Source organism: Stegostoma tigrinum, chromosome 16 (genome assembly GCF_030684315.1).
Source record: "Stegostoma tigrinum isolate sSteTig4 chromosome 16, sSteTig4.hap1, whole genome shotgun sequence".
Classification (NCBI taxonomy): domain Eukaryota; kingdom Metazoa; phylum Chordata; class Chondrichthyes; order Orectolobiformes; family Stegostomatidae; genus Stegostoma; species Stegostoma tigrinum.
In genome coordinates, this window is record NC_081369.1 from 49,069,227 (window position 1) to 49,095,484 (window position 26,258).

Below are 26,258 nucleotides of genomic sequence, written 5' to 3' on the forward strand. Positions count from 1 at the left end.
GCCTGACTGGTAAGCCATTGGCTGGACGGCGGCATCCGCGAGCGGACCAACAGGACGGCGAATACGAAGCTAGTAGACCAATAGGAGAGCGTGAAGGTGGCAGACCAATGGAAGAATATCGTTGCTGCCGACGGACCAATGGAGAAGGAGACGCGGGTCATAGGGACGAATGGGGGAAAGCTGAACAGTCAGACCAATAGGAGAGCGCAGAGGTGTTGGACCAATGGGAGGGCAACGGTTGGGGGCGGGTGTCTCGGGGAGGTGCCAGGGACACGGGCGCGCAGGCGCACGGCCTCTGGCGGAGCAGACAACATGGCGGCAAACGGGGAAGCATGAGTTATCTCATTCAAAAGCAGCAAAATGGCTAGCAACAATATAAAGGTGAGGAAAGTCGGGGATGGCAGGGCAGCGGCGGACGAGCATCGGGGACTGGGCGGAGAATGAAGCGACCTTGCGGTTGAGGGGGATTTAAGATGAGAGATTTCGTTCCCTGTCGAGGATGAGGCGGTGGTAGCGCGGGGGGAGGGTGGGGGGAGGCGGAGAAGGCAAGAGAATCCATGAGGTTTAGGCCCCAGGGTATTTTCCTCAGCCTGACTACTTGCGGTCGCAGAGTTTTAGCCCAGGGCCCCACACGATGCTATCAGGTTGTCGACTACCCGAAGGATATATCTCGTTAATGAGACACGCCCGCCCTGGTGCCTCACGTTTCGCTTTGCCTGGATCTGAAATGCGCCGCGGCCCTGTTACAGGCCATCTTCCATAGTTCGGCTGCATTCCAAATTGTTCGGTTCAGCAAGAAAACATTAAAAGAGATGAGCGGTGGGGGAGGGGCGCATGATGATTCATTCCACCTTGGACTCTGTGTCCCCTGCAGTTAACCTGGAAGGGATTCTCTTGGACGGCAGGGTATATCCTTGAGTTTTATCACAGCAAATTGGGTGGAAAAATGCTTCAAGATCCACTTGTGAACATGTACTTTTATCAGTCGGGAATGGTGGAAGTGGATTCTGACCATTTTATTTTGGGGGTGGGGGTGCCCCTGTTTTGCACGTGTTCTGAACGAAATCCCTTGGTTTCTGCCTATGCTACAGTATACACATCACACCTTAGATTTTAGTCTCACTAATTATATAGTTCAACCTGTATGCCTGATCAAACTTGTGGCACACTTTAACATCTAGAAAGTTTTGTAACGGCGTTGAGTGGGATTTGAACAGTTCATCTTGGTTTATTCAAATAAATCACACGTGTGGATAAGCTGCCAATTATGTTGTAATGTTTAACATAAAATCTGACGAGCATTTTCTTTCTTTGTATGTCATTATTAGAACAATGAGTCTACAAATTTAACTTAAATTTTAAAAAGCCCTTAAATTCAGAATTGTCAGCTGAATTACCAAAATCATGAGTGCAGAAACAATTTACTGAACATATTAAATGTTGCAAACATAGATTTTGGTGTTTTGCTTTCAACTGTACTTTTAAAAGTTGCTTGCTTTATGAAGCTTTTTGGTATTTGAACTTTTTAGCTGCTTGCACTTTGGACTGCTTTCTGGCTGTTAAATTTTAAGTTTTAGTTATTCGTACAGAACATTTCAAAAAAATTTAGTCGGGTGAGCTGGGTAGTTGTCGGGAGCTGATACATATTGGATCAAATAACCTCCCTCTGTACAATAAATTTCTGTAATTCTAAAAAAGTCATGCTGAATTTTTGGAGAAAATTTAGAACTGAAATTCATCAGTGCGAATATGCATACTGTTTGATCTTTTGCTGTGCCATTTGGTCATTCCAATTCTCTGTATACACCAAGATTTTGCTCTGGGCTAATATCTTTGTGCGTTCGGCCACATGGTGTAAAGGGGTGACCAAAAGCCAATGAGACCAACACACAGGAGGGGTGGGGGGATAAAAAGCCACAATCTGACACAGCTGACTTCACCCATCTGTAGGTGAAGAAAGGAGGGTGCTGGTAAACCCAAACATGAGAATGGGGTGTTGTCGAGCCTATGGCTTCACAAGAGCGTGCCCAAGTCAAGGAAGAATATCTGCAGGCAAAGACATTATTGCATCAAACAGTATGGACCACCACCTTAAATAGCTGCCATGGATAGTTCGATCAGTATGACAGCTCATTCTGCCAGGAACTGCACGGTTTTGAATTGGTCTTGATAGATTAATTTATAATGTCTGCTTTATGAACAAATCCATTGGTTGAAAAGGACTCTATTTTGGCTCTTGTTTGAATTTAAAGCACTTACAAATAGTTCAACACAAATAAATAAATTCTAACCAGTCTGGATTTTTAGCTGTAAGGGGACGGGCTGAAATGAGAGAGCTGATAATTATTAGCCTGAAGATCTCACTAATCATTCCCACTACTTATTAATTTCAGTTGTTAGTTATGATTGAACTTACGCATGCAAAATTAATAGTTGAAGATTGGACGTGTCTGTTTGGAGTTTCATCTCTAATATGGTATCAATGATTTTTTGCAATTTTAAAAATACTTTTTTCCAAATATTATTTATTAAAAGTTATTTTCAATTTTAAATGAATTTACTTCATCCAGTTTTGTTTTCATGCAGAAACTGCAGTGCCCAATGAAAATTGACAATCCATAGAAGGGGGACTTTCAAAATCACCTGTACAACACCTAAATATTGCATTTATGCAGCACCTAAAGTGCCATGAGAAATTTCTGCTTACGTTTGTCTTACATAGATTTGTCTTAGATCATTATTGAAAATTATTGCTGTTGCAGCAAACAGTTGTACTTGCAGGCTACATTGTTCAAAACTGAAATTAATTGTAAGGTCTAATTTTGAATATGTATGGCTTTTTTAACGAAAAACTATTTTTATGACACATGCTTTCTAGATTGTTGCCACTGTTTTTGGTTTCTTACTATTTTAACAATCAGCAGATAAATTGACATTACAGATCTACCCTAGATTATAGTATTTGGTACAGATGAAATGACAGTCCCTCCAATTTAAAACTTCTGGCGCAAATGTATATAGGAAGCATATGTATAAACGTGAAGCTGACGACAATTCTGGTATCCAAATGCACAGTTAGTGTGATTATCCAGCAGTTTTTGTCACTGATTCCCTGCTCTTCTATTCTGGCAGATTGCAATTTTTAGAAGCCAGTTGAACAGATATAAAGTTTCTTTTCTGTGCAGTAATATTGTTATTTTTAAAAATCATTCAGTGAAATATGCTTGAGTTTTTAACAGATGACCAAGTCATCATTACTTCTGGATACCTCCTTTCATCCTTGAAAAAACCAAGCTTGTTTGTGAAAGGTCAAATTTCTACATGATAAGTATTGGTTTTGAGTGTTTTAAATCTGCCTTAACTTCTTGCTGACTCTGCATACATCAACGTACTCATTCTGTATGTACCAATCACATATAACATTCTTCAATATGACTGGCTGATTAGTTTGACATCACAGTTGCTAAACTTGCAACCTCTTAGAGTTGGCCCCAGAATGACAGTGACTCCACACAAGGGAGTCACTGCTTCAAGGATAGCGATGGCAGCTGTCATTTCAGCACTGCTTGTTAACTCTGGCTGTAGAATCAGACAGAAGTAGCTACTTGACCTAATTGTCTGAGCGAGCTTCTTGGTAGAATTCTAAAAGTATTTAACCAATTCCCTTTGAAAATTTCAATTTCTACCACCCTGTCTGACTCACAAATAACCTGATATATCATGTAATTGTAAATCTCAGTGCCCTGTTTAGTCACTCTTCTGCCAATGGAATACTTATCCTTTATTTGTAATTAAAAACTGTTAAATGATTTTAAAAACCTGTATCAGATTGCCCCTTAGCCTCCTCTGACGACAAATTGTCTTTTCATGTAACTGAAGATTTTTAAAGTTTCCCCTTTCCTCGCACCCTCCACACAAAATATTTAATCATTTTAGTAAATCTTGTTTTCACACTTTGAGATGACATTCTTTCTGAAGTATCATCCGTAATGAATTATTATGAATGTTTAGTACAGCCTTACCTGTGTGCTCTTCCTCAATTGATAATACCAGCGAGCTCATGCATTTTTAACACTTTATGAACTTATTTTCACTTATACACCTGTCCCTGTGTCTCACCCTTTTTGCAACCTTAAGTTGGTTAATGTAATATATTGATTGTGTTCATTCTTCCTAATGAATTGTATTATTTCACACTTCTCTGCTAAATTCTGTTTGATGTACATCCATCTAATTCACCAGTCTGTTTTCCTGAAATCTGTTTCTAACCTCCTCATATACTGTTTCATTCCATCATTGAACCACTTTGAAATGCAGTCCATTTAATTCCAGAACATTGCTTTTGTTTCAGTTGAGCAGCGGCCCTAAAACCGAACTGTAGCAAGCACCACTGTATGCATTCCTGTAGTCTGGAAAATGATTGTTTATTGCTAGTCCATATCGTCCCCTAGCCAATTTTGTATTCAGAATACCACTGTCCTATTAATACCAGATAATTCAATATTGCTTACAAGTTTATATACAGTAATTTGTGAACAACTACACACTCTGTTGCAAGATCTTGCTTCATGTTGTGCTTCGGGACATCGTTATCAACTTCTGTCAAACTTTCCTGTTCAATTTTGTAATTTTAAGTATCTCACTCAACTTTTAGGTTCTGACCAAGTGGTGTTATTCGAGTGCAGTTGAAGGTTTCTAATTCTTTCCATTACCAATGTATTACTTTCCTCCAAAGTGACTTGTAGCAGTGCCATGAGCAGTTTAATAGTTTAAAAGAAGTTAAGGATAGTATGCACCTACAACACTTGCCATAATTTCTGTAATGCCAACATTTGTGGATACCTGTATGATAAAGCAGCCTGTCCTGTGACATGTAAGCGTCATGAGGAGTGTGGTGTCTGTGTATATATGTCTACCTGTGTAGTCATGCTACCTATTAGTATCCTGTGAACTGGACTATACATTTACATAATGTGCTGAAGAATCTGGCACATGAGTTTATTTGCATTGAATTCTGAAAGCAAATAGCCTTTCTCGGTGGGATAGTTGGTCCGTTAGCTTGATTCTGCGTTTGTATTGATAGCATTGAAATCTGTCACATGATTCATACATAATACCACACTGTAGTGTTCTTCTCACCATAGCACTGCGGTTGTTGTAAATGAATTCTCTGCAACCCTTAGCTCGTACCTTGCTGCCAGGCAATGGTGGCAAAATGTGAAATTTAATTCAATAAAACTGGTTATCTTGTGTCTGATGCTAGGTAGATCAGTTGGAATATTGTGGAATTATCATATGCCATGCTTGCACTCATTTCGTATTCTGCACTTGGCTTATAGTACCTTATTTGAAAGACACGGCAAACGGATAAGTTGTAAAATCAAGCATTAAGATGAAGTTACTCTCCTTTCCAAGACAAGTAGGGAAGTTTAATGTGGCCTTGCCTGGGTCACCATGTCTGAAGTGGATATTAAAAATAGAAATAAGACTAATGTGCAAATTGTTGAAGGTTAAATATAACAATCACATCAGAACTTTGTGTGATGTAAATATATATCCATGCCTCAGTTTGTTTCTGTTAACGTTATCAAAGCCCGTTTTGTGTTGCATTTTTATTTTTGAGAGCCTCAAACCTTCTATAGATTATAATTTCATTAAGTGAAGGACTCAATTGTTTGGTTTTTTATTTTTAAGGCCACCACAGCAGTTAGCATTACTCCCTCCCAGTGCCAGAGACCCAGGTTCGATTCTGACCTTGGGTGATTGTGCGCAAATTGTGCACACTCCTCATGTCTGAGGGTTCCCTCCCGTAGTCCAAAGATGTGTGGGTTGGGTGGCTTGGCCATGCTAAATTGCTCCATAGGATCCAGGCTAGGTGGATGAGTCATGGGGCTGTTGAGTGCTGTTTGGAGGATGGTGCATGCTTGATAAGCTTAATGGTCTCTTCTGCACTTTAGGGATTTTACAATTTTGGTGCTTCCCAAATGTTTTCTCCCTGTGATCTCATTTCAGGCATAAAAATGATCATGAACCTTTAGACAGTACAGGTGTGTATGGAAAAGCAGGAGGTGGTGAAGTAGGGATGGACAGAAAACCTATGAGAAGAGGGGCTAGTTCCCTTGTGCATATTGCTGCCTTGGAGCTATCAATCTTATGTGAGATCTCGCTCTCCCACTTCGGGCAGTATTAGTTTAGATTATGTAAATCTGAATGTATCTTCTGTACCAGCCACCCACTATTACCTGAATGATGATATCAGCTAAAATTCTAAGAAGAAATTCTTTATTCCTGTCTCCCAGAGTTGGATTTTAACTTGTGTCGCATAGATAAGTGGTTTTAATTGCCCAGCCGAACCACTAAGTCCAAGAGTTATTTAGATATTTACATTTTGAAAAAACTGAAATCTAACCAACCTTGTAGCCTTATAATAATCACAAGACCACAGATGCTACTTCAGAATATTCCATAGTCTTTGCTTGTATGAACTGTTTGAAATCATTGGTTTCCTAAAAATACACTCAACCTTGTAAGTATACTTGCAATTTTGTGCAGTCGCAACAGGAACATATGTATTGTGTAATAACTGAGCTGTTAACCGAAGAAAAAAGCTTAAGGATAAAGTAAATGTACACTTATAAGTAATTAAACAAATTATAACTTTGTTTCATGTGTATGAAAATTATTAAATGAGTATTTAAAATGCTTTTCATATCCTAGTGCAAACCACACAGATTTGAGTTTTCCCACCTCGTGTGGTTGTCTGTTAAGTTGGCAGGGACAATTTGTTCGATCATGTAAGCTGGTGTATATTGCCTTCCTCACATGCAGACAACATAGCAAACTAGTAACACAAATTGTTCCAGTTTAATTTTGTTTTAACGTCTTTTTTTTGACTGACTTAGAAGCCCACTATCACGTCTGAAGGGACTATATAATTGTACTACGGCTACATATATGAATCTCGCACTTCAGTATCAAAAGATGTCAGAATTTCCAAGCATTGGCATATGAGGAGACTAAAACTTGTTATTTGATATGATTATAAATGGTGTGAGATCTACATAACAGCAATGAATCTACTGGAGAATCAGTGTAAAATGTTTAAAAACCATGCTACCACTTAAAAACGCCAATAAGAGTATGTGCTTTCTTCTGCTTGGGGCTTGTTGTACTCAGTGAGGCCCAGAGAGTTTGCATGCAGAAATGTGAAGCCAAAACTTAGTTACACCAATTATGCCTGGGGAATTTTCTTCGAATACATGGCTTGTGCTGATTATATTTAATCAAGACAGAACTGGTAGGCTGTCTGGATTTCAAGTCAAAAAGCTGAGCTTTTTAGAACCCGTCTTATAGTCTTACCTGAAACAAATTTCAATCTTACTGATCTACCTGATTTAAAGTCTTTTATCTTTTAATACAATGGTTGGCATTGTGGTCAGCTTCACGTAAATCTGTGTCGTGCTAATACTTTAAAGCAAATTTAAAATGTCACCTCCAAGATTAACCTTGGATAAAATTTTTTGGGACTGTGGACTACCCGAGTATCAGGTTCTCATTTTATACCTTGTCATTTGAATCTAAAGGAATGCAAAGCAAAGTTACATTAGGATTGCTAATAAACAGTGCCCTGTGGACAGACTGCTTTAGTTATCAAATTACTGAATTTGTCAGAGAGTTGCCTTAACTACAGGTTTCCAACCAAAAGTGTGATAACTTAGAGCTGACTGGATGCCAAAGAGACCATGGTGCTTCTTGAGGGGTGGGGGGCGCAGGGGGAGAGAAGAAATCACCATTATGGGTGATATGGCATACGTTCAGTGAGATATAATAAAATCTCTTAAATGCTTAAAATCTCTCTCTAAACGTTTGAACATAAACTGTGTGTTTTGTTAAGTTGATGTTTGTTAAACTGCACAGCATCTTAGGCTGGTACTTTAATTGAGGAACTTTTCTGAAGCTGGTAGAGCAGCTTGAGTTTTTAAGGGAAAATTGAAAATTAGAGCTGCAGACTTGCAACAGGGACCCAGTTTCATTCTATCGTTGGGTGACTGTGGAGCTTGCACATTCTCCCTGTTTCTGGAACGATTTTTGGTTGCTCAGGTTTCCTTGTAGTCCAAAATGAGCAGGTTACATGGATTGGCCAGGGATGTACAAGCTAGGTGTGTAAGCCATGGTTAATGTGGCATTACAGGGATAGGGCAGGATATTCTTTGGAGTGTGGTTGAAGACCTGATGGGCCAGTGTATTTGACAATGAAATATCTTTCTGTGCGAAAATAGATTGTTATCTTACAACATAAATGCAAAGTGTGAAGCTGGATGAACACAGCAGGCCAAGCAGCATCTTAGGAGCACAAAAGCTTTTATGCTCCTAAAATGCTGCTTGACCTGCTGTGTTCATCCAGCTTCACATTTTTTGTTATCTGGGATTCTCCAGCATCTGCAGTTCCTATTATCTCATGACTGCATTTATGTTGCAACTTCTTGTCGTCTTGGCATGTTCTAACGTACTTCACAATCAACTGATTACTTTCTGTGTATATCCACAAGCATGACAGCGAACGTGTGCTAGCTAGGTGCTGCTTGCTATATGTTTAACAGTTGGAGGTAAATGTAGTAAGTGTACTGAGGCCATGATGTTGCATCTAAGACTTCGTCTACAGCCTAGATCTGAAAGTTTTGAGTTCCATTCCTGATTTTGCAGTGAATTAATCGATCTTGATCGTGGCACTAGTTAAATTGCTGTTGAAATCTTGATGTGTTTTACTTCCAGATTATATGCCTCAAATGTTACCGCCTTCAAGATGGAAAGCCAGCCAACAAGCTCATCTGATTCTGTTCAATAAAGACCAAAAGACCCAGGAGCAGAAGTTAGGCCATTCAGCCCATTGAGTCTGCTCCACCATTCAGTCGCGGCTGATAAGTTTCTCAACCCTGTTCTCCTGCTTTCTCTCTGTAACCCTTGATCCCCTTGACAATCTGTCTCTGTCTTAAATATATGCAATGACCTGGCCTCCAGAGCCTTCTGTGGCAGTGAATTCCATAAATTCACCACTCTCCGGCTAACGAAACTTCTCCTTATTTCTATTCTGAAAGATCTTTTCTTTACTCTAAGGCTGTGCCCTTGGGTTCCAGTCCCCTCTACCAATGAAAACACCTTTCCAACATCTGCTCTGTCCAGGCCACTTAGTCTTCTGTAAGTTTCAATTAGATCCCCGCTCATCCTTCTAAATTGCATTGAGTATAGTACAATACTCCAAATCTGGCCTGACCAGAGCATTATAGAGTCTCAGAAGTATGTCTTTATTTTGAGAGGACTTGAATTTAAAAACAAATGCCAAAGTTGCATGTGCCTTCCTAACTGCTGGCTCATCCTGCAAATTTATCTTGAGAGAATCCTGGATTAGAGCTCCCAAGACTCTCTGCATTTCAGATTCTGAATTTTCTTCTAATTTGGAAAATCGTCCATGCTTCTAACCAAAGTGCATGACCTTACACTTTGCCACATTGTACTCCGTCTGCCACTTCTTCTTCTCCCACTCTCCGAACCTATCCAAATCTTTTTAGAGTTAGATATTCATACAGCACTAAAACAGATCCTTTGGTGTGGCAGTTCCATATATGCACCAACCTTTCCACGAAAAGGTGCCCCTCAGGTCCTGTTGGAATTTCTCGCCCACTCTTTTTAAACCTATGCCGTCTAGTTCTGGATTCCCCCATTGCAGGAAAAGGACTTGACTATTCAACCTATCCATGCCCCTCAACTTTGTAAATCTATAAAGTCAATACTCAGCCTTGGATAGTCCAGGGGAAAATGCACCAGCCTGTCAAACCTCTCCCTATCACTCAAACCCTCCAGTTCTGGCAATCTTAACCAGCATGATGACTAATTTATCCTGTGCTCACGAATTCAGCACCTCAAACTTCAGCCCCATCCTTATTTTCACATCCTTCTGTGGCCTTGTTTATCCCTATTACTTAGCATCTTCAATCCCACACTCCTCCCTAGAAAACATCATTCCTCCAATTTATTCCTTTCTGCACATAAAACATGCACCCTAAAATTAGCAACTATGTCTTCAGCTGTTGAGATTTGAGTTGTGAAATTTCATCCTTAAATTCAATCCTTCCTTCCTTCCTTCCTCCTTCCAAGGCACTCTATATAAAATTATCTTTTCGCAAAATGTTCTACTCACCTATGCCTCCAGCTTGTCATGTTTTATGAGTTTTGCACTTGGGTGCCTTGGAAGGGGTAAGCTCACGTTACAAAGGTGGAGCTAGGTGGTCTTGTATTGGAGACATTGTACCGTTAGAATCTCTCTTCAGCATCAGATAGGACATCAAAATTAAAAACTAGTTAGTTCAGGTGAGAGTGGCCAGGTAGGGAAATCTGATTCAATGGACAAGGAGCTGTTTGTTGCAGAGATAGTAATAACTGCAGATGCTGGAGAATCTGAGATAACAAGGTGTAGAGCTGGATGAACACAGCAGACCAAGCAGCATCAGAGGAGCAGGAAGGCTGACATTTCGGGCCTAGACCCTTCTTTTTTTCTGAAGAAGGGTCTAGGCCCAAAATGTCAGCTTTCCTGCTCCTCTGATGCTGCTTGGCCTGCTGTGTTCATCCAGTTCTACACCTTGTTATCTAATGAACTGTTTGTGGCAGAGATAGGTTTAAAAGAAACCTATGTTCCAGAACCAGTTCCACCTTGTTTTTGTATGGTAAAGTTATTACGCCAAGTTTCTATTAAATTGTTTGTTTTAGTTTAAACATTCTCACTCGCACTGTCAACTGATTACTCGGACATTATGAGGATTGTGATACTGGAATAAAAGTGCAGTATTTTAGGAATATAATTCTTTGCCAGTTTGAGAGAAGTATTTATTTTTCCTTTCCTGGTATGGAGGGTGCTAGTTATGAAGAGAGGTTGAGTAGATTAGGATTATTTTCACTAGAAAGACAGAGATTGAGGGGGGAACCTGATTGAGGTCTACAAAATCATGAGGGGTATAGACAAGGTGGATAGCAAGAAGCTTTTTCCCCCAGAGTGGGGGACTCAATTTCTAGGGGTCACGAGTTCAAAGCGAGAGGAGGCAAGTTTGTGGGAAATATGTGGGGAAAGTTCTTTATGCAGAGGGTGGTGGGTGCCTGGCACGCGTTGCCAGCGGAAGTGGTAGATGCAGACATGATAGTGTCTTTTAAGATGTATCTGGACACGTACGTAGATGGGCAGGGAGCCAAGGGATACAGGCCCTTAAAAAAATAGATGACAGGCTTAGGCTGAGACAGAGGATCTCGATCGGCTCAGGCTTGGAGGGCCTAAGGGCCTGTTCCTGTGCTGTGATTTTCTTTGTTCTTTTCTTTTTCTTTGTTCTTTTTCTTCCTTTTTCTTCTTCTTCCTTTTTCTTCTTTTTTCTTTTTCTTTTTCTTTGTTCTTTTGTTTTTTCTTTTGTTCTTTTTTCTTTCTTTGTCCTTTGTTCTTTTTTCTTTTTCTTCTTTTTTCTTTTTCTTTATTCTTTCTCTTTCTTTGTTCTTTTGTTTTTTCTTTTTCTTTTGTTCTTTGTTCCAAAAATAGGAAGACGCAAATAAAAGTACCTTTTTAGTTTGTTGAAACTTGAAGTGAGGGTGTTTTGAAAGCTAAATTTAGAAGCAAGCTAGTAGCCACATTGTGCAGGATAAATTCTTAAATATGATTAGATTTCCTACAGTGTGGATACAGGCCCTTCAGCTCAAAAAGTCCACACTGCCCCTTGGAGCATCCCACCCAGACCCATCCCCCAACACCCCTGAACACTACGGGCAATTTAGCATGGCCAATCCACATAGCCTGCACATCTTTGAACTGTGGGAGGAAACCAGAGCACCCGGAGGAAACCCACGCAGGCACAGGGAGAATGTGCAAACTCCGCACAGACAGTTACCCAAGGCTGGAATCGAACCTGGGCCCCTGGCGCTGTGAGGCTGCAGTGCTAACCACTGAGCCACCGTGCCGCAGTGTATATGTCTATTGCACTGAAGACAAATACGTACATTAATTTCCTTTGGGATTTTGCTTGAATATAACAGTTTGTTTTCAGTTGTAGTTGTTCACTGGTGTGTTAATTAATTGAGTCAACTTGGAATTTTTGTTGCCCTCCCACACAAGGTTATAATGTTATGGATTGATAATGTATAGGTTGGACATCTTGGTGGTTGATGCAAGGAGAACACCTCTAGTGTGGAAAATATTTGGATCCTACATAACAAATGAGACCAAAAGGTGCATGTGAAGAAATAACCAAATTGGACATTGTTGAAAAGAGGGACATGTTGCTGAATCATCAGGACAAACTGGGCCAAATTCCAGCATTTGTAGAAATTTGTAACAACAGGAGAAGATTGTGCCCATTGGTTGGCAAGTTGACTCTGGCTGAAATGGGCCATGGAGAAAGCAATTCATTGCTTTCAGCGTTTTTGTTAATCCAGAAGCTACAATACATCTAAAATGTCCCTAGCGTATGTCTTGCCTATGTGACTTTTGTTCCAATTGTCTCCATTTTAGATATTCTTCCCATAAATCAGATTTGAGTATATCTATGCTAAAGATTGGTGTTTAGTAATTCAGTCAGTGTGCCAAAGAAGGGATACTGATGAAATTAACCGCTTTGATTCTGTAATTGCTTAATCAATTCCCACTACATTCTGGACAAATTTTGTAGGTCGTGATGAAACCCTCAGGGGTCATGGTTGCTGCTGACCCTATGTCCCTTCCACTTGCTCATGACTGGGAATATATGGTATTGAGAATGAGCTACAGTTCATGTTGGGTCAGTTGGTGACATTGTCAGCTGCAAATGATCCCAGGTAGTAGTTTCCCCCAGACTGACATTTACCCATTCATTTGTCAGTCCAACCATCATTCTCTCTTTCTCTTGTTCTTGGCATCATCACCACTATTAAATACTGCTGATCTGCACTTAACCCATCTTTATATATACCGATCTCTCCCAGCTGCAGACAGTTCTGATGAAGAGTCACTGAAGATGGTAATGAAATATTTATTCTGCTTTCGCTCTACAGATGCCGCCGGACCTGTTGAGTTTTCCCAGCAATTTGTTTTGTTTCTAATTTCCAGCATCCACAGTTCTGATTTCTTTATATCTAGTCATTTGGGTGATTTATATAAAACAGAACTGAAATATAGAATAACAGTACTTCCAAATAAAGACAAAAGAAAGAGTGCATTTCCAGCTTTATGGGGATGGAGCACACTGGGATTAAGGAAATAAAGGACTGCATTGCAGAGTGTCATGAATGGTTTAGTTTGCCTGGGCCTATGATCCTCTAATTGAGTATGAATTTTTTGCATGTTCATGGGATGCGTGTGTCACGTAGACAGGCTGGTATATAATGCCCTTACAAAATTGGTGGTGAACTTCCTTCTTGAACCACAGCAATCTTTAGGTTGTTGGTACACCAACAGTGCTGTGAGGGAAGGAATGTCAGGATTTTATTCCAGTAACTATAAAGGATCAGCACTTTTATTCCAAGCCAGGGTGGTGTGTCGCTTGAGGTAGAACTGGTGTATGGCAGCGTTCCAATGCATCTGCTGTCTTTTTTGCTTTAGGTGTATTTGGGTTGCAGGTTTAGACAATTTTGCCAAAAGAGACTAGAGGTGCTGCATTGTATCCTGTAAATAATAGCCACTGCTGCTGTTGGTGATGGAGGGCGTGAATGTTGAAGGTGAAAAATGGTGTGGTCTTCATGCTCCTTCGTCCTAGATGATTTTGAGCTTTTGTTACCTGGATGAATGCACCTCCAAGAAGTGTCAAGTATGCTACTGCATCGCTGATTTGTCTAGTTAATGGTGGGCAGGCTTTGAGAAACCAGGAGGCAATTTACTTGCAGAATTTCCAGGTTTTAACCTGTTTTTGTAGCCGTAGTGTTTATATGGCAGTCATGTTTAATTTCTGGCCAGTGGTGACGACAGGACTATGTTAATGAGTGCTTCAGCAATGGCAATATCAATTTGCCGAGGTGGGGATGGTTGAATTTTCTTCTTGGCGGTGAGTGTTGCCTAACATTTGCATGGCATAAATCCGAATTTGAAGAGTTGGTGATGGCACTGAACACGGTGTATTCATCAGTGAAATTGCCATCTCTGACCTTTATGATGGCGAGAAAGTCACTGTTAAAACACCTGAAGATGGTTATGGCTATGTCCCCCATCGTGAAGAGCTGCAGTGATTATCCTTTGGTCAAGTTGATTGGCCTTCAGCCGCAACTTACTTTCTTCGTGTCAGATCTGACTCAAACCAGTGGAGAGTTTTCTCCTGATTTCTGTTTACTTCTGTGTGCTAGGACCCCTTGAATATTGCCTTAATGTTAAGGGTATCACCCTCACATCCCTTCTGGAGTTAAACTATATTGTTCCTGTCTTGGCTAAGGCTGTAACGAGACCAGGAGCTGACTATACATGGAGGAACCAGCATCACGTGAGCACATTTATTATTCAGTAAGTGCTATTTGCTGGCTTTGTTAATGGCACCTGCCCTCACTTTGAGTACAGACTTGAGGTGATAGTTGACTGGATTGGATTTGTCCTGCCTCTTGTGGACAGACATACCTGGGCAATTTTTAATTATCGAATGTAGATGCTGCTGGTGACATCTGTTTTTGTGAGTTTTGCAATTCATCTTTCTGAAGATGTTGGCTGCCCTTGCTCCATGAATAGAAACATTCAGCTTGAGGGGCTGGTGATTGATCTAGAACAGATGCACAGCTTATTTTTTTCGGTTGACTTTGAATAGGTTTTTAGTCATGTCGCAATATTTTGTGCAGTTCAGCAGCAAATATTAAGTGTTATATTATGTTGAAGATGCTGTCTAAATGTAGCTTGTTCATGGACTCTTGGATTCAGAAGTAAAGGCATATAAATGCTTAATTACAATTCTGGTATTTGCTAATGTTTTTATCACGTACTTTTTGTTTTGACCTTTAATTATTCAGTTTGATAAGTTACTATATCCTATGTTCATCTGAATTAATTTTTCAAAAAGATTTTCTTCCTAGCAACATTTAGTAATCGTGGAAAAACCTGTGGCTTTGCACAGTCCTCAACTGTTGATTATATGGCATGTGCCTTAAAGAATACTGACAAGAATATAAATGAACAGCGTGTCCTAGTATTGTAGTTTATCCTGTCGCTACAACAAGTTGGTCATTTAATAAGTCTCCTAGATTTTAGGAAGTATTGCATGCTCACCGTCAGATCTAGGTTAATAAATGTCCTTTTTCTGTTTTTCTTCAGTACATCTTTGGGGAGTTCAGCCCTGATGAATTCAATCAGTTCTTTGTCACATCACGCAGCTCTGTTGAGGTGAGTGTACTCTTTGTGGGGGTGGGGCGGGGGGTGGTAAAAGTTGGATTTTTTTATTTTTGTTTATCAAATAACAATTTCCAGGTGACTCTGTTGGCTGCTTGCTAAGGGTTAACAGACTTTTGACCAAGTAATGGAACTAGAGATCATTGAAGGCTGTTAACTGCTGTGAATAGATATTTAAGATGAACAGAATTGTGCCCTTTGAAAATTAATTGTCACTTCCAACGACTTAAGTTGTTTTTGGTTGAAACAAGACATTTGGAATAGCACCTTCATTCTGAGTAATATGAAGATATGAAAATGTATATCGTGAATCAAAACAAAAATGTATATCATATGTAAGCTTAAGTTTTAGAAGAAAGGCCTGGAAAAGCAGTGTTTAATGATTCCATGATTTTGTTCATATACAGTGATTGTCACATTTCAACTGCGCTATTGTTGTGATCTACATTTCTGTGGCATTAAAAGTAAAATACTGTTTTAATGTTCAGTTCAAGAACAGTGTCCCATGTGTTTTCAGTATATATCTCAATTTACAATTGGAAAGTACAAGTTGAAAATCTTTAATGCACAAAATATTAATATGGGTCATTGTAGAATGAGATGTGCCTATTTATATCCTTTAAGTGGCTCCCAAGTCACCTCTAACTCAAATCAGTTTTTGATTTTGAAGGCAACTTGAATATTTTTAATCATCATGTACTTAAAATTGGGGAGCTTTTTGTTTTCCCCCTTTCCCCTACAGCCAACAAAGGTAATGAGTCCAAGGATATGCTCCTCCTGAAATAGCTTTTTTTTTTCCAGCACTGATGGCAGTATATTCAGTGTTCAGAATGTTGGTGATTATTACTAAAAGAAGGATCAATTTAAAGACACTGAAGTTTGTTTCTATTTCTGATCCCACCTTCCACAAGGGGCCCTCAAAAATGTCCACATCCATATTCTGTCTCTCTCTGGACCCAAAATGTCGGCTCTGCTTTCTTTCTATTGATGCTGCTGAGTTTTTCTAGCTCTTTGTTTTGTTGCAGATTTCTAGCATCTGCAGCTCTGGTAAAGTTTGTGGATGTTTTCTTATGTAATATTTTGCATTTATAATGCTATAAAGATACAAGTAATTTTGGTATTGTAGATTGAAAGTGTCATGTGTATTTGAATTGAAATTTTCTGCACTGAATTGTTTAATTTGTCACTAAATTGTATCGCTTTCAACAAAAATATGTGGCAAAGGATTATGTTTTGAGTTTTTGTATAATCCTGTGCAAGGTGTAATACCAAACTCCTGTTTTCTGTTTGGCACAGCTTCCCCCATTTAATGAAAAAGTCTTGCATGTCAGTCAATCAGTAGGTAAGTGTTTGGTTTGTTTGTAAGTATTTGCCAGGATTCCTTTGAACTTGATAATCTGGAAGAATTTTGAATAGTATGAAGATCATGCATAAAATATGTTTACCTTTTAATGCTTTTGTGTTGTAGGCGTGATAATGGATATTTGCTTTTTCTTAATCCAGACTAATTCCAAATAATGCCTAGTGCTGGGAGTGCGTACATAAAAAAACTAATCGCTTGAGTCAGCTCCTAAATTTGGAGCTTCTGGAAGTTTGAATTTTATGTGCACATTGATTTTCTTTTCTTTTGCAAGAAATGCTTACGGAATAATTTTGGAATGAATATATAAATTACTTTTGATGCTACATGGTTAATACAAGTGTTGACTCCCCTAGAATTCTGAAGAGTGATTTCAGCTGAAATCTCGAATATAAGCTGTTTAAACCATTGCATAGTTAATATTTCACTTGTTCATAACTTAATAGCACAATTATTTTCACTTAAAATAAGCTTTGCATTTCGGTGAGAGAGATAATGGAAACTGCAGATGCTGGAGCATCCAAGGTAACAAAGTGTGAAGCTGGATGAACACAGCAGGCCAAGCTGCACCTTAGGAGCACAAAAGCTGACGTTTCGGGCCTAGACCCTTAATCAGAGACGTCTCTGATGAAGGGTCTAGGCCCGAAACGTCAGCTTTTGTGCTCCTAAGATGCAGCTTGGCCTGCTATGTTCATTCACCTTCACACTTTGTTATTTTGCATTTCAGTGTCTTATTTTTGGAGCAAGATGAAGAATAGTTTAATATTTTATATAGCAACTTAGAGGGTATGTACATATATTTGCAGCTGATTTTTTTTTGTTTATGTAGGAGATGGAAACGATTCAGACACTGAAGAAAATGAGTCGGAACCACCTGGATTGCAGGGCAATATTTACAAAGTTTCCAGTACGCTAAATCCACAGGCACCGGAATTTATATTGGGTTATCAACCTGTACAGAAATCCCTCAATAACTTGACAGAAGAAGCTGCCTATAGCTCCATTGACTGCCAGTTTGGAGAGGGTAATATTTCTCTGGACAGTGGCAATTGCCAGGGAAATGATGATCTTGTCTACCGAGGGCAAGGCCCAAGGGAAAGAAGAAACAAGAAGAAAAGACCACCCGGTTATTATCGCTATCAGGAAGGTGCAAGTGATGCAGGTGGTCCCTCTGAAACTTTGGGCCTTGTTAATGGACATGTGTTAAACTCAGGGCTCAATGCAATAAGCCCAGAAGAGGTTGAATTACTTGGTCCAAAAGAGATTCCTGAATCTCATGGAGCTATTTCTTCAAAAGCGAATCAGAGGACTTGTGACAGCCCTGAAAATGATGCGGACTTCATTAGTGGAGCCTTCTGTAATGATACAGTCTCTAGTGCATTAGATGAGGCCAGGACTGCTGAGCAGCCTGGATTTAAGCTGGAGGCAAACAATGAGCCTACTAATGAGGTTAATTCCACTGAACAGCCTGATCTTTCTGAGACTGGTAGGAATAGCCCAGTAAGGACAGCTATTGCACAATCTTATGTAGGCGCAGACATTAATGTGGATGTTAAAAATGACAGTGGACAAATACTGGAATCTTCTGGTGATAATGCCGTAGCACATCCTAGTACCGATGGGGAAGAATTGCAGACTGATAGCATAGAATGCGAGCAGGAGAAACCAGAGGATGTATTTGCAGTTGAGCCAGAGCAGACAGTTTTAGCTCCTTCTACTGCTTCTGCTCCCTTGCCAGCCAAATCCTGGGCTAGTCTCTTCCACAATTCAAAGCCGTCTTCAGCAGGACCTGTGGCCTATGTTGAGGCAAAGGTCATACCAGCCAGTGCTTCTGTTCAATTACCTGAAAAGCAACCGGAAATAAGAATGGACGTGCCTGTTCCAATGTCTGAGGATTCTGCAGCCCAACAGATAGCTGGTAATTTTTAGAACGTGTTACAAAGGAACTTGAAATGATAAGTTCTACTTTTGTGGTATACTTTGGCTAGTTTCAAATTAAGTATTTGTTTTTAAATGTTTTCAACAATTAATACCTCAAAGAAAATGAGGATCTCTTAAAGCTAAAATTCTAGTTTAGACAAAGCTTGAGACAAGTCTGTTGAGCTATTTAACTTCAGAAAGTGCATCCTTACCTGGATGTATTGCTGTGCAACCAGTTGCCATAATGTATAAGACAACAGTCTGAATGTGGAAAAGCAGTGCTTGTGCATCTGTTGGCAACTTGACAGGAAATCAGACACTGGATGTCATACCTGAAGTTTGAATAGGTTGTATGTATTATCAAGAATATGTCGCTGCACATAAATGAATGATACATGAAAAGGTATTTAATTTATCAGCACAAAATCAAGAAGATCATTAATACTTCATTAATTTGAACCCACTGTGATGAAAGTCACTAAAAGCAAGTCACTTCCTCACCAGTGATTGCACTTGGTTAAGCCTGTGCCTCAGTTTATAATGTTGCACTGTTTGAATTCAGCTGAAGGTTCCATTAAGTTTGAGATACTGTTATATTCTTTTTGGGAGGGCAGGGCAGGAAAGAAAGAGGTCCTTCACTCAGCAGTATCTACTAACAACAGTTCTGTTTCGTACTCTGAGTTGGTCAGTATGTATCAGAATATTCTTGGGCTTGAAGACATTTGGCTAGATGTGCCATGCAGAATAGTTTGTATGTGTTATGTAGCAGTGGTCGTGTATGTGATAAGCCGGATGAAATGAAACTGCACCTGTTTGTTTGGATGTTATTCATTGTTATGTATTAGTGCATTTGGAAACCAGCAAGTGTCTATCCCCTGTGAAGGTGAAATGTCAGGAATGAGCCATAGGTCACAAATTGGCACGTTTAGTTGCCTGCATCCAGGGCTATAATGAATTGCTTAGTAGCATAGAAGCTAAATATTGGTAAAAGGAGGCATAAGCTCAATTTTTTATCTTGCACTCATCAGAACTGGGATGCCAGACCATCAGTTTATATAGTGGATTAACAACCTTGCTGATTGGGCCACATTTGCTCTGAGGGGTACAGCAGGAATAGTTGACTGTCAATCTTAGTTCTAAGACCAGACAGGTATACTCTGGCCATGGTGTTACCATGCCAATGCAAGAGATTGGCAGTCTCAGCTGTTTTCTGCTGTATGAAAGGTACACAATATATGTGCAAATTCTTTTAACCTGAGTAAAGCAGAGTCCTGTATTAATATATATGGGGGTTTCTGGCACATAAGTGCATAACACTACAAGGCTGACTGATAAATTGGTTTTTGATGTAGGTTTTGGCACAGTCTAGATTATTTAAGAGTTATGCAAAATTGCACCTAATGTTGAACTGGTGTTCTGAGATTTGCAAGGATGGACTAGTTGTGCGTGACTTGCAGCTGGCTGAGCAAGTTCAGCATACTGCTCTTTGTGATGGTTGACAGGATGTTTTGCTTGTGTTTTACTTTTGTTTTTCTGTATTTGATTATGAACTGAACTGAGTAAAGGACTGGTTTAAAAGCAAGGGGTTGTTATACTTCCGCCTGCTTGTAAGTGCTGTTTACATGGTTGTTGGTTGAAGCAGTGGGGAAAGCCAAGTTTCAGACAGGTTGTAGCAACGGAACTGCGTACAAATGGACATTTGACCAGCAGCATGTAGCTGGCTACCATTTCACATGACAATGAGCTCCTGCTACGAAAACGTGAGATTGGTACCAAGGCAGCTGAGCAGCTTGAGGTTGTAAATTTTCGGGACAGAAACTACTGCATGTCCAGAAAGGGAGGACCTGTTTTTCTTTTATGGTAAAAGGCAACTCAAGCCTGGAGCGAGCCATTTTATTTAACCTCATCAGTTGTAAGTTGACCTAAATATCAGCTCCTTAATTATGCATATGAACCAGCTAACATATACCTCCTGTAGCAAATAAAAATACCTGGAGAAGGAGGTTTGAGGAACAGCCTTCTGATCAGATGTAGCCTTGTCACAGCAAACCTTGTGGACAGGAAAGTGATCTGCCTTTGTAGTCTTTTCTACTGCCCATAACACCCTTTTTGTGTCTGCATCTGTGTGCCTCTATGGAAGAGTTTGTGGGCTAGCTTTATGTCAGTGGTTCATAATTGTTTATCTGTAGTTAGAATTGATTTGTCATAAAAGCATTCTTCAAAGTTTTGGCAAAGATCTGTAGCTTGGATTGTTGACTTGCTCATCAAGCTGGTTTGTTTCGTTCAGACGTTTCTTCACCATGTTAGGTGACATCATTAGTGGACCCTCTGATGAAGTGACGGTATTTTAGTCCGCTTGGAATTTATATTGTCCAGTCAGTTATGGTGAGTACTGTCATTTCTGGTTTTGATCTGTTTGGATTTATATATGGGATCCAATTCTATATGTTTGCATGCCAGGTGGAGACCCATGCCTCTAGGAGTTCCTGTGCGTGTCTGTGTTTGGCTTAGGTTACTATGGTTACTTTGTCCCAGTTAAACTGATGGCCTTCATTGTCTGAATGTACAGTTATTAAGGCGAGTTCGTTGTGCTTTTTTTCTGCTTGTTGATATTTGTGTATTCTGATGGCTAGTTGCCTTCCTGTCTGTCTGATGGCATTTAACTTTACATCAGAATACATGAATGTTAACTAGCAACCAAACAGCATAATGATCTTGTCTTAATATCTGTACATTCACACAATGAAGGTCATCAGCTTAACTGGGACAAAGTAACCATGGTAGCCTAAGCCAAACATAGACACGCACAGGAATTCCTAGAGGCATGGGTCTCCACCCGCAATGCAATCAGCAAACATACAGAATTGGATCCCCATATACAAATCTATACAGATCAAAACCGGAAATGACAGTACTCACCATAACGGATAGACAGTATAAATTCCAAGCGGAATAGAGTAACATCGCCTCATCGGAGACTCCACTGATGATGTCACCTAGCATGGTGACAAAACGTCTGAACAAAAACAAGCTAGCTCAGCAAGCAAGTCAACAACCTCAAATGATTCTTGTTAATACGGGAAACCTGGTCTATGCTTTCTTTCAACTGGGTTCTAAAAGACTGGTAGATTGGGGAATTTTACAGACATTTCACACTACCCCAGTAAGGCATAATGTGTTGGATTTGTGATGACAGTCATTGGGAGACCATGGTGTTCTCCACTAGCAGGATGCTGCCATTTTATGAAATTTTGCTGACCACACAAATGAATTTTAAGTGCCTGGGTCATGCAGACATATCAAACATGTCCCACTACCTGTTCCCGTCAGAAACCCTGCCAGTTGTGCTCAGCCAGTCCGTGCTTACGAGCGTCTGAAACCATGTTCAGTGTTTGTTGTGATTCTAGTATTGAGCTATATTTATTAAATAATCTGGAGTATTATACCAGATATCAATTTGAGATTATCATTTGGGCCTGCCGATTGTTGCGTTTGCACGTGCTGAAAGCTGTAAAAATACACACGTGTATGTGTGTGCGTGTGTGTGGTGGGGAGGTTAGCAATGTTATGAAGCCTGGCACATGCTGTATTTCCATAGCAATATTCTTACCAATCAGGTCTCCAAACAGATGGGTAAACTCGTAAGTGCTTTCTGCATCTCTGCGCCAAGGATAGCACAACTAATACCCTTTTTTCATGTGTGCGCATTGGGGACCCTTTCTCAAGTCCGTTGTAGTCTTGGAAATCAAAATGCTCGTTGAGAAGATTCAACTTTGTCATCTTTTGGCAAAATGGTGTTAGCAGGATAATGAAAGGCTATGGGAAAGGCTGTTACCACTGGGCAGTAGCTGATCTCTTGATTTCCTGAAATAAGATGTTTGTCTTGATTGCAACTTAGGAGGTGGTCATGGGAAGGGCCCACACAGATGTGAGTCAAAATCATTTGGAAACACTCAGTTTCTTTTCGAGATTTTTCTCTGACCCAACAAGTGTTTTTTGCTTGGTCATATTTCTAGGGGAGCAGGATATTCTGTTGTCTTCCACAAGTAACAAGTCTAACTGGTGTCTGGTCCACAAAGCAGAGATTGAAGCTGTAGGTGATAATCGGAACTGCAGATGCTGGAGAATTCAAGATAATAAAGTGTGAAGCTGGATGAACACAGCAGGCCAAGCAGCATCTCAGGAGCAAAAAAGCTGACGTTTCAGGCCTAGACCGTTCATCAGAGAGGGGGATGGTGTGAGGGTTCTGGAATAAATAGGAAGAGAGGGGGAGGCGGACTGAAGATGGAGAGAAAAGAAGATAGTTGGAGAGGAGAGTATGGGTGGGGAGGTAGGGAGGGGTTAGGTCAGTCCAGGGAAGATGGACAGGTCAAGGAGTTGGGATGAGGTTAGTACGTAGGAAACGGAGGTGCGGCTTGGGGTGGGAGGAAGGGATGGGTGAGAGGAAGAACAGGTTAGGGAGGCAGAGATAGGCTGGGCTGGTTCTGGTCGAGAACGCCCTTGACCGCATTTCCCGCAACACAACCCTTACACCCCGCCCCCGCCACAACCGCCCAAAGAGGATCCCCCTCGTTCTCACACACCACCCCACCAACCTCCGGATACAACGCATCATCCTCCGACATTTCCGCCATCTACAATCCAACCCCACCACCCAAGACATTTTTCCATCCCCACCCTTGTCTGCTTTCCGGAGAGACCACTCTCTCCGTGACTCCCTTGTTCGCTCCACACTGCCCTCTAACCCCACCACACCCGGCACCCTCCCCTGCAACCGCAGGAAGTGCTCCACTTGCCCCCACACCACCTCCCTCACCCTACCCCAGGCCCCAGGATGACTTTCCATATTAAGCAGAGGTTCACCTGCACATCTGCCAATGTGGTATACTGTATCCATTGTACTCGGTGTGGCTTCCTCTACACTGGGGAAACCACACGGAGGCTTGGGGACCACTTTGCGGAACACCTCCGCGCGGTTTGCCATAAACAACTGCACCTCCCAGTCGCAAACCATTTCAACTCCTCCTCCCATTCTTTAGATGACATGTCCATCATGGGCCTCCTGCAGTGCCACAAGGATGCCATCCGAAGGTTGCAAGAACAGCAACTCATATTCCGCTTGGGAACCCTGCAGCCCAATGGTATCAATGTAGACTTCACCAGCTTCAAAATCTCCCCTTCTCCCACCGCATCCCACAACCAGCCCAGTTCGCCCCCTCTCCCCACAGCATCACACAACCAGCCCAGCTCATCCCCTCCCCCCACTGCATCCCAAAACCAGCCCAGCCTGTTTCTGCCTCCCTAACCTGTTCTTCCTCTCACCCATCCCATCCTCCCATCTCAAGCAGCACCTCCATTTCCTACCTACTGATCTCATCCCACTTCCTTGACCTGTCCATCTTCCCTGGACTGACCTATCCCCTCCCTACCTCCCCACCTATACTCTCCTCTCCACCTATCATCTTTTCTGGATGTGAGTTTGCTCGCTGAGCTGGCAGGTTCGTTTTTCGAACGTTTCGTAACCATTCTAGGTAACATCATCAGTGAGCCTCCGACGAAGTGCTGGTGTTATGTCCCGCTTTCTATTTATCTGGTTAGGGACATAACACTAGCGCTTCGTCGGAGGCTCACTGATGATGTTACCTAGAATGGTGACGAAACGTCTGAAAAACGAACCTTCCAGCTCAGCGAGCAAACTCACATCCAGAACCTCAACCTGAGCTACAAATCTTTGCAAAACTCGTTATCTTGTTTTCTCTCCATCTTCGGTCCGCCTCCCCCTCTCTCCCTATTTATTCCAGAACCCTCACCCCATCCCTGCCTCTGATGAAGGCTCTAGGCCCGAAACGTCAACTTTTGTGCTCCTGAGATGCTGCTTGGCCTGCTGTGTTCATCCAGCTTCACACTTTATTATATTGAAGCTGTAGGTTGAGCCTTTCTAACCCTGTATGGTTCACGACAGAACTTGTTAAATCTTTGTGATCCGTGCGCATTTACCACCACTGTTAAGATAAAGATATATTGAGAATTCTGAGTAGGTCATGTGAGTGACTACAGCTGTTCCCTTCAAATTAGTATTAGTTTAAAAACAATAAGGAGTGCAGCTTTACTTGTGTGTTTCATGTTAATGACACATTTTGAGCTGCTATCATGTGGCTTATATGCATTAGCTCCATTACCAGCTTATTGCTGTGGATACTCGTTTAGTTCTTCAATTGATTTGCTTAAATTGGTCCATAAAATATTTAGCTTGCGCATTGACGCAGAAGGTTTTTAGTTTAAAGGGCGAAAAGGAAACAAAATCACAGTTTATGGGTTTGGCAAATAGGGGGATAAAAGAAAAAATATAGAAATGCATCATGTTGGAGGGCAGCGATGGGCTTTTTCTTGTTTTGTACTGGTCTTTGTTCTTTAATTCTGATGTACCTCTACTGACATTATCCAGTAATAGCTGAAAAGCAGTAGCTTTGATTGTGCAGAAACTAGTTAAAAACTCCTATGAATTTTTAAATTTAGTTTATCTGTAGATATATGGAAGGCAGATGTGTATAGCCATTTTGAAGTATCTGACATGGTCAACACATCTGAGAGATTCAGTTGCTCCACCTTAGTATAGCCACAGGATGGTGCTAAAAAACCATAATTGGTCCCTGCTCGCCTTCTAATGCTAGTGGTGATTTTGGTTGACATTCTTTCCCTACTTCTACCAGCTAGTTTATTTCATCCTGTTACTTCTCATTCATCCATGGCTTTTATTTACAATCAAGCCATACTGGATTTTGTTTCTTCTATGATTTCTATCTAATGTGTCTAGTGCTGTCTCCCAGGCAATATGTGATGGACTCATTCCAAATATTGCAGACTGTTCCTCATTCTTCCAGCAGTTATGAACTTGGGTTATGTGTTGATAGGATTAACTAATGGCATCCTTGTCTTGTCTTTGCAAACCTTTCCTGTGTGTTAACCTCTTGCTAAGTTTAACAGTTGTTCATTCCCAGCAAGGATTTCTAACAAGTCTTGTGCTGCTCCATCCATTCTGTTATCAAAATATCTTCCATGTTTTGTTTTGTCAACTAACTTGCTAATAAACGAGTTTGAAATGAACTTCAGTTTATCTATGAATCATCATCTTCAGTGTTCCTTCTGTTACTTTATATTAACCAAATTGAAGTTGTTGATTTTGTCAGATGTGTTCTGTTTCCAAATAATTAGCATATTTTTGAATCAAACTGAATGTATAAATATTTATCAAAATAGACATAGTGTAATTGCACAATACATACGCTGCTTGCAAAGATGTTTGTTCTGTAATAGCCATTCAGTAATTGCTTCTCCAGCATTTCTTCAAAAAGGACAGTTCAAGGCCCCAGTACATGGAGTAGTAATGCGCTTTGCCGCAGGGTATTGAGATGCAGATTTGTCTTCTGATCGCTGAGTCAATTCCTAATTTGCATTGCTCGGCTAACGTGTTTTTTGCAGTACCTTTTCATACTTGCTAACTGCCTGAGTCAGATAATGACCCAATGCTTAGGGGAAAATATTTTTGCACATTGTGGGAACATTATTAAAAGATGGTATGCGGCCATAATCTTGATGAACATGCTATATTATTTACCT

At 40.7% G+C, this 26,258-nt stretch overlaps 1 protein-coding gene across 1 annotated transcript in view; it reads left to right on the top strand.

The window, feature by feature from the left end:
* Positions 1-269: 269 nt before the first annotated feature.
* Positions 270-26,258, top strand: part of usp10 (ubiquitin specific peptidase 10) — a 66,499-nt gene continuing 40,510 nt past the window's right edge. Inside the window, exons 1-4 of the mRNA XM_048546577.1 lie at positions 270-381; positions 15,287-15,355; positions 16,658-16,703; positions 17,551-18,639. Of these exons, the coding sequence (XP_048402534.1) occupies positions 361-381; positions 15,287-15,355; positions 16,658-16,703; positions 17,551-18,639 (1,225 nt within the window). The 5' untranslated portion in view covers positions 270-360. The remainder of the gene's footprint in view (positions 382-15,286; positions 15,356-16,657; positions 16,704-17,550; positions 18,640-26,258) is intronic.